We start from the raw sequence: 15581 nt of genomic DNA on the forward strand, positions 1-15581 counted from the left end.
CAAATCTGTGGCCAAGAGACGGCCACGTGGTTTCTGTGAGCCACACAGTCTCTTCATCTCACAGTTCTCCATGAGGGTCAAACAAAGCCATGGGTGAGTGGGGTCTATAATGCAGTTCATAAAATTGCAGGTGTATTTTATGCATCATTCATTTGTCCAGTAAACATGTGTGAACGTGCACCATGTCCCCAGCACTCAACATAGACATCAGAGTGAACTGCTGGCTAGCAGTAAGCCACCATCCTCAAATTCATCTGTTTACATTCAGACGGAGCTGACTGACTGTCTTACTAGCTGTGGGATCTCGGGCAGTCACTTCACCTCTCTGAGAGTGTTTTGATTACTATGGGGATGATAATAATCCCTTCCTCAAAAGATAGCTATGACTCTCAAAAAAAAGAAAACAAAAGGCTGGACGCAGTAGCTCACGCCTGTCATCCCATCAATTTGGGAGGCTGAGGTGGGTGAATCACCTGAGGTCAAGAGTTATAGACCAGCCTGGCCAACATGGTGAAACCCCATCTCTACTAAAAATACAAAAATTAGCCGGGTATGGTGGCGTGTGCCTGTAGTCCCAACTACTTGGGAGGCTGAGGCATGAGAATAGCTTGTACCCAGGAGACAGTAGCTGCAGCAAGTTGAGATCATGCCACTGCTCTCCAGCCCGGGCGACAGAGTGAGACTATCTTCAAAAAAAAAAAAAAAGAAAGAAAAAGATCCCTATGACCAAGTCCACTGAAAACATTCCTGCTGAGGGTAGGTCGTGAGTCAGTGCCATCGTCTTCCCCTAGCTGTGCCCTGGTTTTCTTGAGCCAACTCCCAGGTGCTGGTGTGTTCAAGTCCTGGGCTAACCCAGGCCTGGTGTTCCCAGTTGGGGTCCTTCTTCCAGGTGGGCTGCAAGAACACAGTTGGGCAGACACTCCAAACGGTGGGTTCAGGCTCATCTGAACTGTCTCCCACCTGCACCCCAGCAGCTGCGGCTTCCTTTTTCGTGCTCCTCAGACACAGCCACTTTGTTCCTGCTTCTGCCTTCCCTGCCTCCTATTCCCTCCGCTGCCTCCTCTGCACCCTTCGGGGCTCAGATTCAGTGTCCCCTCCTGACCTTTTCATCTAAATGAGAGGCTCTCTTTGGCTGCAGCACGGTCTCATTTTCTCCTCTCTCATCTCCCTTAATTCAATTTTCATCTATTATCCCTGCACATGCACCTCCCCAGTCACACGAGGACAGGAGGTGCGTTCACTGTTTTCGTTCTTGCATTCCTGGAGCCTCAGTGTGGGCCCCGCTGACATTTACTGAATGACTAGAAGATTATATACACAAATTATGTTGAACTCTCCTTCTATTTCTTTATAACCTCATTTCCCAAGTCGTGATTTCTTTGCTGCTTTTTCCATTTGAGGTTGGTTCCTCTCTTTCAGGATGTTGTTTTTCTTCCAGGGGTTGCAGGTTCCTGGTTTTCAGCTCGTGGCTGCTGTGCTTGCCGTGGGTGCCCGCCCACTGGTGGACACTGATTCTATTCACTGCCGCTCGCTCTGGGGATGGCAGGGCAGGGGGAACCTCCCGCGGGTGGGATGCAGGGGAAGGTTTTCTTCCTTGTGTGGCTGCTCTATCCCTCCCGGGGCTTGCTGGCTACCTGCAGAATGGGTCTCTCCCTTCATCTGGAAACAAACAGTGAGGCTTCCTACTGCCCAGGATAGGCAGGGAATGGGGCAGGGGCTGCCTGACTCTGCGTCTCCAAGTGCAGGAAACCAGTGAATCACTGACACCTGCCCCAGGGTCCCCCCATTCCCCATACCCACTGATGTGAACTTAGGGGTGTCCCAACTCTCTCTGGGCTCTGCAGTTTGGCTTGCAGGCCCCTGGCCTTGCATCTGCATAAACTTAATCCTACAGGTCTTCTATCTTTCAGAAATTATTTTAAAATTCCAGAACATTGATGTACACATGTATTTTCTATCACAATTATACACTAATCTTTTAAAAAGGCTTTCCCAGTGGCTCATGCCTGTAATCCCAGCACTTTGGGAGGCCAAGGCAGGAAAATCACCTGAGGTCAGGAGTTCAAGACCAGCCTGGCCAACATGGTGAAACCCTGTCTCTATTGAAAAATACAAAAAAAATTAGCCAGGCATGGTGGTGGGCACCTGTAGTCCCCGCTACTCAGGAGGCAGGAGAATTGCTTAAACCTGGGAGGTGGAGGTTGCAGTGAGCTGAGATCGCACCACTGCACTCCAGCCTGGGTAACAGAGTGAGACTCTGTCTCAAAACAAAATAAAAATAATAAAAATAAAAAGTCCATCACGTGACACTTGGGACGAATGATGAGTGGAGCTGCCTGGGTTTTGTCTCTGCCAAGTGATTCCACATCTGTCACTATATCCTCTCCTCCAAACTCTGTGAGGTTGGCAGGCCCAAGCACCAACAAGAAATGAGGAAACTGAGGCCGGAGGAGGTGAAGCCACTTCACCCCAGCTGGGTGTGCTGGCACTGGCGCCAGAATGGGCCCTCCTGTCCTTTCAGCCTTGGTCTCTTTCTACTGCCTCGGAAGGTTAGGGTCGGAGCAGAGTTCCCGGAGGGACTGTGGGGCCCGGGCTGGTGAGTGGACAAGGATCTCCGAGCCCGTGGACTCTCACCCCCTACCTCTAGATGAGGAAACTGGGAGCCCTCGGGTGCACCTTGTCCAAAGGCACATAGAAACTTAGTGGTGGCAGCAGGACTCAAATCGAGGTCTCCTGATTGCCAGTCCTGAGTGTGCTTCCTTGTGACAGGCCACCCTACTAAAGATCGCTGTAAGGAACATGGCTGTGCTTCAGTCAAGCAATAGGCTGAGGCAGATATCCGGGCCCGAGTGACTCGGTGAGTTTGGAACGCAGGCGCGAAATTCCATGTATAAGGGAAACAGAGCTAGGGAGCCACAGCATGGGAAGACCATCCCTTGGCCCTAGGCCACTATTGTCTGTAAAAGGTACAATTGCCCTGTTGACACTGTGCAGGTGCGGTCACGCCCAGAGAAAGAGAGAGAGCCAAAGCTGTCTGTCTTGCAGACAGGGGGGAGCCAGGACACAGCTCGGCTTGCTTGTGCCCAGAGAAAGAGTGAAGCTGCTGACCCTGAAGGCAGGGAGAGCCAGCTGCACAGCTGTGCGTCCTCTCAGCAGAGAGGAGCCGCTGGGCTAAGCAGCCGAGACCGAGCAGACAGTGTAAGAGGAAGCTGTTGATGGGAGAACAGTGTAAGAGAGCTAGTGTGAGTGAGCTGCTGATGAGACAGCTGCTGAGTAGAACCACATTTCACCTGCCTATGGCTCCCTGAGTGTTCTTTCAGCCATCTGCTCATCCACCCACTCCCCTCGGACCTCAGCATGGGCTGGACCCTAACCACGAGCAGGACATTTGGCATAGACACGGACCTGACAATCACCCTGGAACCTGGCTCTCCCAGAGACTTCAGAGCAAGGCCAAGTGTGCCTGTTGCCCAAGTCCGTTTCTTACTTCCCTGCACTTGCACACCAAGATGAGTGGAGTCTGGAGCCAAGAGTTCCTCTGACTGCAGCTTAGGATAGCTGCAGGTGCACAGAGAGGGCCTGGCTGGACCTGGGGGCAGCAGTCTGCACTGCTGGGCGGCACGTGACAGAAGAGCGAGGTGGACGCGGCTGCGGGCCTGATGGATGGGTGGTCATTAGCAGGGGAGAGAGGAATGAGAGAGGATACATGAGGGAAGGAAATAAGTGAGAAAGAGTGGGGGTGGGGGAGAGTTAGAGGGAGACAGAGGGAGATAGAGACAGATACAGAGACACAGAGAGAGAGAGAGACTCAGTAACAGAAAAACAAAGACAAAGATGCGAGAGACAGAGGGAGAGAGAGACAGAAAAAGACAGAAGACAGATAGACAGGAGAGAGATAAAGAGACACAGAGAAGCAGAGGGACAGTTAAGACAGGCACAGACAGAGACAGATGCAGAGAGACTGAGAGAGATAGGACAGAAGAGAGAGTTTGAGAGACACACACAGTCAGGGACAGGGAGAGAGACAGAAGATGTGGCATTCAGAGTGCGATCTCAAGCTGAAATGCCCGCTACAGCATCTGGGACAGGCAGTGGAACCATGCCATAGTGTGGGCCCATCCTGAGACCACACTAGGGCACCCATGCCCCCCTGCAGGCCCTCCACTCAGACTTTCTGCTGTTGCATGGGTTTGCTAGCTTTGCTAGCACTGCACTAGCTACACAAATGCAGCTGAGTGCAGGCTTCGGCTCCTGCAGACTGAGAGTGAGACCCTGGGCTCCCGGGTGGAGGGGGCATAGGTGGTGGTTAACCGTACGGCTCAGATCCAAACCCTGGCTCTCCCACGCTCCAGCTGTGTGACCTTGAACCAATTCCTTAGCAGCTCTATCACTCGGTTTCTACAAATAAGGAGCATAATATTAATATTTACCCAGTAAAGCTGCTGTGAGGACCACGTGAGCTAATCTATGTGAGATGCTAACAACACTGCCTGGCACGTGGAAGGTGTGCATTAAAAGTCAGTGAAGCCAAACAAAGCGTGACTGTGTGGAATGGGCTTGGGGTAGGGGAAAGAACGACAAAGAAATCACTTGGAAGGGACCAGCAACAGGGGAACAGCAGAGGAGGGAAGGGACGGGTGCTGGGGACATGAGAGCCTGGAGAGCACTGAGTACGGAGTAGCCAGACCTGGATTCTAATCCTGACTCTGTCGACGGCCGGCTGCCACCTGGAGAGAGGCTATCCTTCTCTAGGGCTCCAGTTCCCCACCAGGATGAGATCATAAAACACACAAAAAAGGACAAAGGCAGCTGTATTACCAGAACTCTGCTCTGATTCTCATATCGGGAATCAATAGGGAAGTGTAAGCTTATGAAAATGAAAGAGGACTGGACCTCTGCTCTGAGAACCAAGTGCTGAAACAGGCACTACCTCATTTGACATTTCGAGCAATCGTATGGGATACCGTTCCCATTTTTACGACAGAAAACCCAGTCTCCAGACAGTGCACCGCCCCGTCTCCAGCCTGGCTGCAAAGCCCACAGAGCCCCTCCAGGCCAAGGCCACTTGCTGCGGTTCTGAGTTGCTGACAGCAGAGGGCGCTCCCACTCCACTGAAAGCAGAAAACCGCCGGCTGCCCGTGCCTGACCACTCTGAAACCTGGCTGCTGATCAGCACATCCAGCGTGGGAGGGAGACACGTGGTCTTTCTTCTCCTTCTCCCTCACATACAATAAACCATTCATATAACATGGGTGCTAGAACTGAATTAACGTATTGTTCTCCCCAGAAATCAGCTGCAGCCGCTTCGTGCCTTTGATGAGCAGGATGGCCCAGGTGTCCCTGTGGTACTTCATGCAGAGAGGGCCTCAGTACACCCTGCATAAATCCTCCCCACAGCCTCCTGGCCCTCCGCCTCCGCCCTCGATCCAATCCACTGCCTCTCCCATTGCCAAAGTGGTCTCCCCAAAATCCATTTCTGGACATCCTTGCTTTCCCAGCCCCCCATGGTTCCCGTGGCATGCAGAATGCACCCGCCTCTTCAGCCTGGCAGCGCAGGACCCTCCGCATCTGTCTTGCTCACTCTCGGCCACAGCAGCAGTGGCACGGCACTGTTCACTGTCACTGAAGCACACTCTTGCCCGAGCCTGCCCCTGGCTTGGCCATAGGATAGCCTCTTTCTAGAAAGCCCACCTTCCATTCTCCTCTCTGCCAACCAACATCCGGAGGCAGCAGAAGGCGGTGGAAGGGCGTGCACTGTGGCAGAGACATGCAGGTGCTCCTCTTTCCCGTGCTTTGACGAGAGCTCAAACCCCTAGCAATCACAATGGACTCGTTTATTCAACAGGAATATGTAAAGTACCCTTCATTTGTTGTTTTTGGTTCGAATTTGTGAGATAACATAGGTGAAATTCTGGGTACTTAACAGACCACCACCCATGGAAAAGAATGCCATTATGGCCAGGTACGGTGGCTCATGCCTGTAATCCCAGCACTTTGGGAGGTTGAGGCGGGCAGATCAAGAGGTCAGGAGTTTGAGACCAGCCTGGCCAACATTGTGAAACCCTGTCTCTACTAAAAATACAAAAAATTAGCTGGGCATGCTGGTGGCGTGACTGTAATCCCAGCTACTCAGGAGGCTGAGGCAGCAGAATTGCTTGAATCTGGGAGGCAGAGGTTTCAGTGAGCCCAGATAGTGCCATTGCACTCCAGCCTGGGCAATAGAGTGAGACTCCATCTCAAGAAAAAAAAAAAAAAAGAGGATGCCATTACAACCCAACTCAAATGCTGCCTCCCCCATGAAGACTCTCCTATCTCCCGTCTCTCCAGCCCCCTCCAGAAGTGGCTTCTCTTTCTTCTGGAATTCAGTTTCCATCTCATCTCTTCCTCTCTCCTGACACGTAGGCTCTCCTTGTCCTATACTTTGCAAATCTTACCCTCCCCTCTAAGCTGTGAGTTTAAGAGTCAGGGCCTGGATGTGATTTGTCTTCTACCCCCTGCAGGGCCTGGCGTGCAGTGATGCTCATGACATGAATGGATGCAGGCACCGTACTGACTGATGTGAACTCAATAGTTCAACAGTGAGCTCCCTGCCGTACTCAGACCACATAACGTGGCCTCAGGAGAGGAAGATAAAGGAAACACAGAAGGCTTCAGGCAGCTCCCACCCACCCAATTATGTTACTGTGCTCACTCAACAAAGGAATCCATGCCCTCAGGAGAGGAAGATAAATGAAACACAGAAGGCTTCAGGCAGCTCCCACCCACCCAGTTATGTTACTGTGCTCGCCCAACAAAGGAATCCATGCCCTCACCCTGTGGTCTCCTTGGGAAGGGGGAAGATGGCATCTTAGGAGCTGACAGCCACCCTGGCTGCCCCCACCCAGACACCTCCAAGCTAATGATGCCCATTCCCAGGGACTTCCACCCAAAGGGCTTCCTTGTCCTCCTGGTGGGGACTCCACCACCACCCTGTTCTAGGAGCAGCACATTCTAAGTTGCCTCGGGATGAGCCTTGGAGCTGCCCAGGGACTTGGTACCTGAGATCTCGAGCTGCCAAGTGGCTGCTCCATAAAGGCAACCGAGTGAAGACGAATGCGGGCATCTCTAGGCACCCAGCACACAGCAGGCACCCAGTAAATACTTATCACAGCCACGTCTAGTGCATGACACTGCCAACCCCTCAAAAGCAACACAAATTGGGGTTGTGACTTATTGATGACTTTTTTATAAGGCTGAGTTGGGAGTCAAAATTGAAAAGACAGAGGTGCCCATGTCTGCATGGCGGATTGTGGCTTCATTCCCTTCAAAACACCAACTCCCTTTTGTTAATTGCTTAGGGAGCTTCTACCAGGTGCCAAGCCCTGCACTTGCTCTCATAACTCATTGGATCCTTAGAGCCACTAACTGGGAGAGGCATCACCATCCACCCCTAAATGTCAAATATGGACATGGAGACCAGCAGGGTCCAGAGCTTGCCTAAGGTACCTGCAATGGTGGAGGCCCAGCCAGGGTGACAGCCTAGTTCCTCCAATTCCAAGGCTGGCGCTCTTCCCATTTTGAGGCCCCTCCTTGCTCTGAGCCAGGGCAGGACACCTGGGGAGCCTCTGGGGGACATGGTTTTCTAGATGGAAACAGGGCCCTCAACACCCAGTGCTTGGCCCTTTTTGTGTGTGGACTCCTCTCTGTGCCTGGCTGGATTCACCTTACGATTTGCCCAGCAGCCGCTGGACAGCCCACTCGGGCTCTGCTACCTGGACCTCCTCATGCCTCCAGGGTCTTCAGTCACCTCACTGTGCCTGCAGAGACATGATATGGAAAACCCCCAAATGAAGGGCTGTCTCCCCACTTCACACAGAACGCCCTGCCCTGGGGCTGTCAGAGGTGGCCTCAGTGCTGGACGATGGTGGCTGTCTCTGCTAAGGCAGGGCTGGGGCACTGTCCCACCCCCTGCCGGGCAAGGCCAGGAAGGCATGGCAGCTGGAAGGGCTTTCTCCAAGAGAAGTTGGAAACCTTCTCCTTGCTGATGTAAGAAATCTGAGAGGTTCCTGAGAAACTGTAAGCACCCACCAATACGAGAGCTCAAAAGGGGCGTTCGGCATCCTGCAACCCAGGCTCTTCCTTGGACAGGTGGGTAAACAGAGGCACAGAGAGGAGCCAGCTCTTCTGTGAGTCGCCGGCACATCAGCAAGGGAGTTGGAGGCAGTGCAAAGCTGACCTTCAGAGCTGCGAGCTCATCCTCACCCCTTCTCCATGTCTGTTTTCTCTTTCTCTCTTTCCTCAAACCCCATATATAAAGCACATGCTGCCCAGAACCTTTCTAAACCTTTTGTAAATATTAACTCATGGAATCCTCATCATATCCTTATGAAGTAGATAAAATTACTCTCTGCAGTGAAGAAACCTGGGACTCGGAGGTTAAATAATTCTGCACAGGTCACACTGCTCGCAGAGCCCCGAGCTGGGATTCAAATGCAGGCCCCAGGATCACAGTGCAGGGTTGCTCCAGCCACGGCCGCATCACCTGGTGCAGGCTGCAGGGACTCAGAGGCTGACGGGGGCATGGCTGAGGTTACTCTCTGCACCTCACCAGGGGATGGTCCTCCCTTCCTGAGCTTACCCCAAAGGAAGCTCCTACAGCAAGCAGGTAGAGCTATGGCCTGACCAGAAAGGAGACAGTCTAGGGGAAAGACGCCAGCATTCTGCATTTCTGAACTTCAGGCCTGGTAACCCACAGATGGGAAGGCCCAAACGGGGAATGGGGAGTTTCTGGATCCTGCTGGCTTTCTAACAGGCCACAGGGCGTCGGGAAACACATGGCCTCCGGGCTCAGTTCCCCCGCTTCACAATCAGGAGTGCTCCCCCGGCTTCTCTACAGCCCTTTCCAAGTCTGATCATTTAGGATTTTGATAGAACTGTGGTGTTTCTTGACTGAACAAAAGTCTTAAAGCCACACTCCAAAGGCTTGCTGGAAAGAGGTCCAACGCTACATGGAAAAAAACCTGTTGCTTCCAAACAGTGTTTTGGCAAGAATAAAACACTAAGTGTGTACAGACTGAATTTCTCTTGAAGCAAGTGGGAAAAAGAAATAAATGTTTGTGAATGTGTCGGTCATGGACCGGACACTGTTGCTGTTATCCACCTTCCAACCGGCTTCGGAGAAGACGTTACTATTTCCACCCTGCAACTGTGAAAACGGAGGCTCCCGTAGCTGCAGCAGCTGTCCCGGTGGCAGACCTGGCCACCCAGTGCCTGCGGAGAGCTCTTTGCTTCTCTGGGAAAGGCGACTGCACCGCGCCTCAGAAGCTCACCCGAAGCCCCCCGCAGCCTCCAGGAAGCGTGGAGATCATTGTTCCGACGGAGACGGTTCCTGCTCTGGACCCTCCGTGAGCGTTTTCTCCCTGTGACGTTTCCTGGCTAACGCGACGTGGTCCCGGCAGCTTCCACTCCCAGGGCTTCGTCTAAGCCTGAGCGTGGAGTACATCCTTGAAACCCATCCGCACATTGCCAAAAAGTCCCAGTCCACACCTGTGAGGGAAGGTCGCCTGCACGCTGAGCTGGATCTTGGTTCCTGCATCGTATCTCACCTGGGCCCAGTGCTCACCCGTGCGTCAACAAAGGACTGGCCACGGACCGTGCTGCAGGTACCAGCTCAGGCAGGGAAGACCCAGAGCTGAATAAGGTGCGTTATGTTAAAAATCCAAGAGTCTACATATGTGTGTGTGGGTGGGCGGCTGAAAGGCAAACAAATGCCATGTGGGTGACCAAGGTCATCAGGGTGAAGAGGACAGGGGTTCTAGCAGCACAGAAGCAGAGGCGATGGGACAGGTCCAGGGAAACCCAGCAAGACTTCTGAGGGAGAGATGCTTGAGCAAAGGGTTTTTTTTAAAAAAGATTTTTATACCAATCTTTGTGGCTGGATGGCTGGGCGGACGGGCACGTGACTGAGGCAATGAATAGAATACAGGAACGGATGCGTCCATTCACCTTTTCACACATTTCTAATCACACTGTAGATTTATTAGGTCAGAGATTATGCTTGTAGTTTTGGATTCTTTCTGGCACATTAAAGAAAATAAATACTTAAAACATAGTTTTATTAGCCAGGCATGGTGGCGCGTGCCTGTAGTCCCAGCTACTCAGGAGAGGCTGAGGCAGGAAAATTGCTTGGACCCGGGAGGTGGAGGTTGCAGTGAGCTGAGGTCGCAACACTGACTCCAGCCTGGGCAACAGAGTGAGACTCCGTCTCAGAAAAAATAAAACAAAAAACAACAACAAAAACCCCGTAATTTGGGATTTCTTCAGAATGTCTTCAATGTTCCTTCATGAGGCAGAGGGCGCTGAGTGCTGGGAGGCGCCTCTGCAAAGCCCTGGCGCCGCGTGTGGCCTGGCTGCAAACACTGAGGCTGGGGACAGGCCCCCCAATTAAAAAATATATATTCTTTAAAAAACAAACAAACAAACAAACAAACAACATTCTTTTTGCACTTCAGATTAGTCCTGTGTGACTTACACCCACTTTCCTGGACCGCTGGCTCACGGAACAGTGAGCCCAGATGAGGCAAACAAGCCCCAGGAGCAGAACCACCACAGGCCCCTGAGTGGCCTTCCCCTGACAGGCTCGGCCCAGCCCAGGATTCAGACAAGTGGAGAAGCCACCGCCTTCTGTCTGGGGAGTGTTTTCCCAGGCTGATCCCAGCTTCTGGCTGCCCCCCGAGGGACCACATTGGTACTGGATCTGGTTCTGATGACCAAGGCGCTAGGGGTCTTTGGCCTCCATATCCCCTTCAAATACAGCTGTCTCTTGTCTTCACACAACCTGGCTCTGCCTGTGCTCTTGTCCTTTGATGGGGGAGGGGGTCCCACATCTTGGATTCATCCATTGTCCTTACAGGGGATCTAGCTGTAGGACATGTGATTTGAAGGAGTTATCTCTTACTCATATATTGGTTTAGCAAACGCATATCAAAGGCCACCTCTGCCCCAGCTCGACAGTAAAGCACTGCACACCTGCAGCCCTGTGTTGAGCTGACTAGGTAAATATCCGCCATGTGTTGGCAGGTGTTGTCCGCTGAACTCTTGGGACCCTGATGGAGGGCCTGCACCAGGCACTCTGTGGGTGCTGAGGGAAGACGGGATGCCTGGAAGCCTGTCTCAGACTCCATGCCAGGGACAGGCTCCACCTCTGACTGCACCCTCAGGTGACAGCCAGCGTGTGACCCCACATGCCTGGGCCTTCTGCCTGAATCACTGCTGAGCCACATGCTTTGGATGTGAGTCTCAAGCTTCCTCTGGCTTCTACAGCCCAGCCCTGCTGCGGGGCAGTTCCTCAAACCCCACTCTCTGTTACACAGGGATTGAAATAAGACCCCTGCTCCCTCGAGCACCAGAGCTGCACCACAACCCACGCTCCTGTGTGCCCAGAGCCTCAGTTTCTCCAGATGCCACTTTTATGTCCTCACCATGTGAGGGAAGGAGCAGAGGGCCCACAGAGAGAGCTGACCGGCAAACAAATCTACAGAAACATGCGAAAGCTCTCGGAAGAGGTAACGGTAAGGGTTTTGCTTATTAAAGTTAAAATGATTAAAATTTAATATACAAACAAACAAAAATCATGTTTGGGAGCCTGCATTGGGGAACAAGGCCAGTCCCTGCCTCCCTGAATGAAAAGGGACCTTGCAGAAGGCACGTGAACGAGCCACAGACAGGTTCATTTGCTTTGACCAGTAATTTCACTTCTGGGAAAGCAGCCTAAGGAAATAATCATAAATTTGAAAATAAATAAATACAGCTATGTTTTAAAATGCTCACCAAAAGCATTCCTTTTTTTTTTTTTTTTTTCTGAGATGGAGTCTTGCTCTATTGCCCAGGCTGGAGTGCAGAGGCACAATCTCAGCTCACTGCAACCTCCGCCTCCCAGGTTCAAGCGATTCTCCTGCCTCAGCCTCCCGAGCAGCTGGGACTACAGGAACCCGCCACCAAGCCTGGCTAATTTTTATTATTTTTAGTAGAGACAGGGTTTCACCATGTTAAGCTAGGGTGGTCTCGATCTCCTGACCCCATGATCTGCCCACCTCGGCCTCCCAAAGTGCTGGGATTACAGGCGTGAGCCGCCACACCCGGCAGCATTCTTTTTAAAAGTGAAAAACTGGAAACAATTGTAAATGATCAATACCAGGGGATTGGGTACCTGAATTATGGTTTATTCACTCAGTGGAACACTGTGCAGTCATTTAAAACAAGCTCTAAAAACTCTACAGCAGCACGGAGAAAACACTGCATGTCGGAACAGCAAACAGGATGCAGCATGGAATACAGGATGATGTGGCTGTGGAGGGACGCTCCCCATGTGTAAGAATTCCCATAGGAAATATGCCTATGTGCCCACTGTAGTTGTATCAGGATGGCAGGATTACAGGCCATGTTTCACTATTTTTCAAATATCTTAAAATAAACATAAGAGTGAAGAACAAGTTCCTATGGAACTGGAGAGTCACATCCTGCAGGAAGACAGCATGCAGCAGACCCCAAGAAAGCGTCTCAGATATGGGTTAGGCGAGAGGGCCTAGCCCCAGCTCTTGGGACACGCTGCTTCAGATTTTAAGGAACTCAGTGAATGGGCCTGGGAAGAGAACACTGAAAATTCAGCAGCAGCTGCGGTTTGGGAAGGTGGAGGTGGGTGGGAGTTGCAGTGGTTGGGCAGCCACCCCCACCACTCCCCAGGGGAAACTTGAACCGGCAACAATGTCAGCACATGTGGCAGAATCCAATCGGAGGACTCTGCCACTGTTACCTGGCAGCAGTCATGAAGCAACCTCCACCTAGGCCTCCTCAGACGTGTCGGTTGCATGGCAATCTACATTTAAGAGCCCGAGTGTGGGCCAGTTCATAACATTTGGTGACTCTGGCTCAAATGCAGGTCACCAATGCCACTCCTGTCACCACTCATTCTCCCATTTGTTTGAGGGCCAGGGTAACTGAGGAGCAGAGAAGTTATGTAACTTGCCAAGCAAGATATGAGTCCTCTGAGGCAGCAACTGGGACTTTGGAGTCCAATCCTTAAACCTGTCTGGTCTGGAAACCCTAAACTCCGCCTTGGTGCAGAGGATGACAATACCTGCAGGTACTGAGACCATAGCCTTCCCAGCACAACTTACATTTAGGGTGGGAAATTAACACTGTCTGCAGCAGCCCTCACCTGCCACATGCACACACACACACGTACACATGCAAACATACATGTACACACATGTGCACACATGCACACACAAATGTGTACACACATACACAAGCATACACAGAGCAAATGGTCCCACGTACCCTCTCCCTTTTCTATGGAAAGCCATATTGACTAATGAGCACAGACTATAAATACCTTTTCTCCTCGAGTTCCCTTTTCACCTCGTTCTCCTTGGAGACCCTGGGGGAAAAAGAAAGAGCAGTGACCCAGCATCTTAATCTGGCTTCTCTGTGCTCACCGTGGGGGTGTCCATGGAGAAACTGCCTGGCAGCTTCCAGCCCAGGGTGGCAGGGATGGTGATAGTGAGGACCCTGTCTCCCTGTGCAGTCTAAGGCCACAAAGCAGCTGCCGTGTGGTCTGGGCCTGGGCAGCAGAGGCAGGCCACTTCCAGAGTGAGATGTGAGTTCCTGGGCTTGTCCCTTGGCTTAGGTGATCCAGGTCCTCACGGCCATAGATTGGGACATAGCCTGGCTCCTGAACTCAAGTGGCCAAGGACAGAAATGTGGCTTCAAAGTCAGTTCCCCCCACCACACTGCACCTGTGATGCCCCATGACCATGGCGCCCAGCAAGGGGCCCCAACGTTGAATCGGAGAATAGCTCCTTTAAGGCAATCGCCCCTCCTCCCTCGGGGATAGGGTCACTGTCTGTCCCCATGGCTCATCCTGCCTTCATCTAGAGCAGCACCCAGACCTTGTGCTGTGGACTCCCTGCCCCTCTGTGTATAGACTAGGTGGGAATGTCAGCCAGGATGTGGGTTTCTCTGAGTGCAGGATCCAAAACGTGATCCCCGTGCTTCCCCCCACCCCATCGTCCAGGGTCACTGGATCCTCTTACCACGTGTCACTTTGTTGACAGTACTCAGCCCTGAATGCTGCATTTTCTGCCTCCCCCAGGTAGAATGTAAGCCCCACCAGCGCAGTTCCTTCAATATGGTATCCCCAGTGTCTAAAACAGAGCCTGTCACTTGGTAGGCACTAATACACATTTGTTGAATGACTAACTGACCCACTGAGTGACCGTGTCGATCCCTTGTTTAGCACAGGAATCTTGTAGGGGTTGTGTCTGAAGGCTACTGCCCTACTCTGAGAAGCAGAAGTCCTGGCAGTGCATGTGCCTGCTCTTCCCAGGTGTGCAGATTACACAGTGAGGCACTGGGGCCGCCCACATGAGCTGACGAAAGCACAGCTCCTCCCCGGGCAGCGGCCTGCAGGCCAGGCAATGGCCCAGGGTAGGGACCTGCTGGATGAGCAGGAACGTGTCCTGTGTTTCTACGTGAGCTCCTTGTGGGCTCCACTCCCTTTTCTCTCCTTTCTTGGAGAAGAGACCCTGGGGCATTCTATGGAAAAGATGGTAGAGATAGCAGGTGCCACCCAGGCCTCCTTGTTGATTTCAGGAATGGTACACACATCTTTGACCTAGAGAGAGTACAAGGCCAAGGCCACATGATGCTATCCTAAAGAGTAGAGCATCTGCAGGGCCATCCAGACCTAAAGGGTGAGTGGGCATCCTTGCTGTTTTAATTTCATCTAAATATTTTGGTCACACACCCAGAGATCAGAGATCTTCAATGTCTCCCTGGCAACTCAAGCTGCTTTGTTTGAAAATGACATTTTACACTGCTACTTTCATTTATCTATGTTTTAAGCCCTGCATACATTAGATATTTGTCCTAGTGCTCTCCCTCCCCTTGCCCACCACCCCCTGACAGGCCCTGGTGTGTGATGTTCCCCTTCCTGTGTCCATGTGTTCTCATTGTTCAACCCCCACTTATGAGTGAGAACACACAGTGTTTGGTTTTCTGTTCCTGTGTTAGTTTGCTGAGGATGATGGTTTCCAGGTTCATCCATGTCCCTACAAAGGACATGGACTCATCCTTTTTTATGGCTGCATAGTATTCCATGGTGTATATGTGCCACATTTTCTTTATCCAGTCTATCATTGATGTGCATTTGGGTGGGTTCCAAGTCTTGGCTGTTGTAAATAGTGCTGCAATAAACATATGTGTGCATGTGTCTTTATAGAGAATCAAGAATAGTGTTAGATGTTCGAGAAGCTACTTTGCCCCTCGTACACCATATCTGTTTGTTCATCTCTTTATTCACTGGATATACTGAACACCTATTATGTGTCTGGCACTGTTCCAGGGGCTAAGAATTCAGTAGACGCCACCATTCTTCCAAAAGTACAGTATGGGACAGGCTGGGGAAAACGAATTCTTTAGATCAAGTGTCAAAAATCCTGTGGTGCTGGTTAAAAATGCAGATTCCTGGGATCTACCCTGCTTCTTGATGTGAGAAAGGGCTCCCAGGAATATGCATTTAAACCTGTTCTCTGGGTGATTCT

General features: G+C 51.7%; 1 protein-coding gene across 1 annotated transcript in view; it reads right to left on the reverse strand.

Annotated features, from left to right (window-relative positions):
• COL22A1 (collagen type XXII alpha 1 chain) overlaps positions 1 to 15581 on the reverse strand; it is a 297857-nt gene that overhangs the window by 144653 nt on the left and 137623 nt on the right. The window contains exon 16 of the mRNA XM_032760938.2: positions 13373 to 13417. Coding sequence (XP_032616829.1) covers positions 13373 to 13417 — 45 coding nt within the window. The remainder of the gene's footprint in view (positions 1 to 13372; positions 13418 to 15581) is intronic.

This window comes from Hylobates moloch, unplaced genomic scaffold (genome assembly GCF_009828535.3).
Source record: "Hylobates moloch isolate HMO894 unplaced genomic scaffold, HMol_V3 SCAFFOLD_9, whole genome shotgun sequence".
NCBI classification, from domain to species: domain Eukaryota; kingdom Metazoa; phylum Chordata; class Mammalia; order Primates; family Hylobatidae; genus Hylobates; species Hylobates moloch.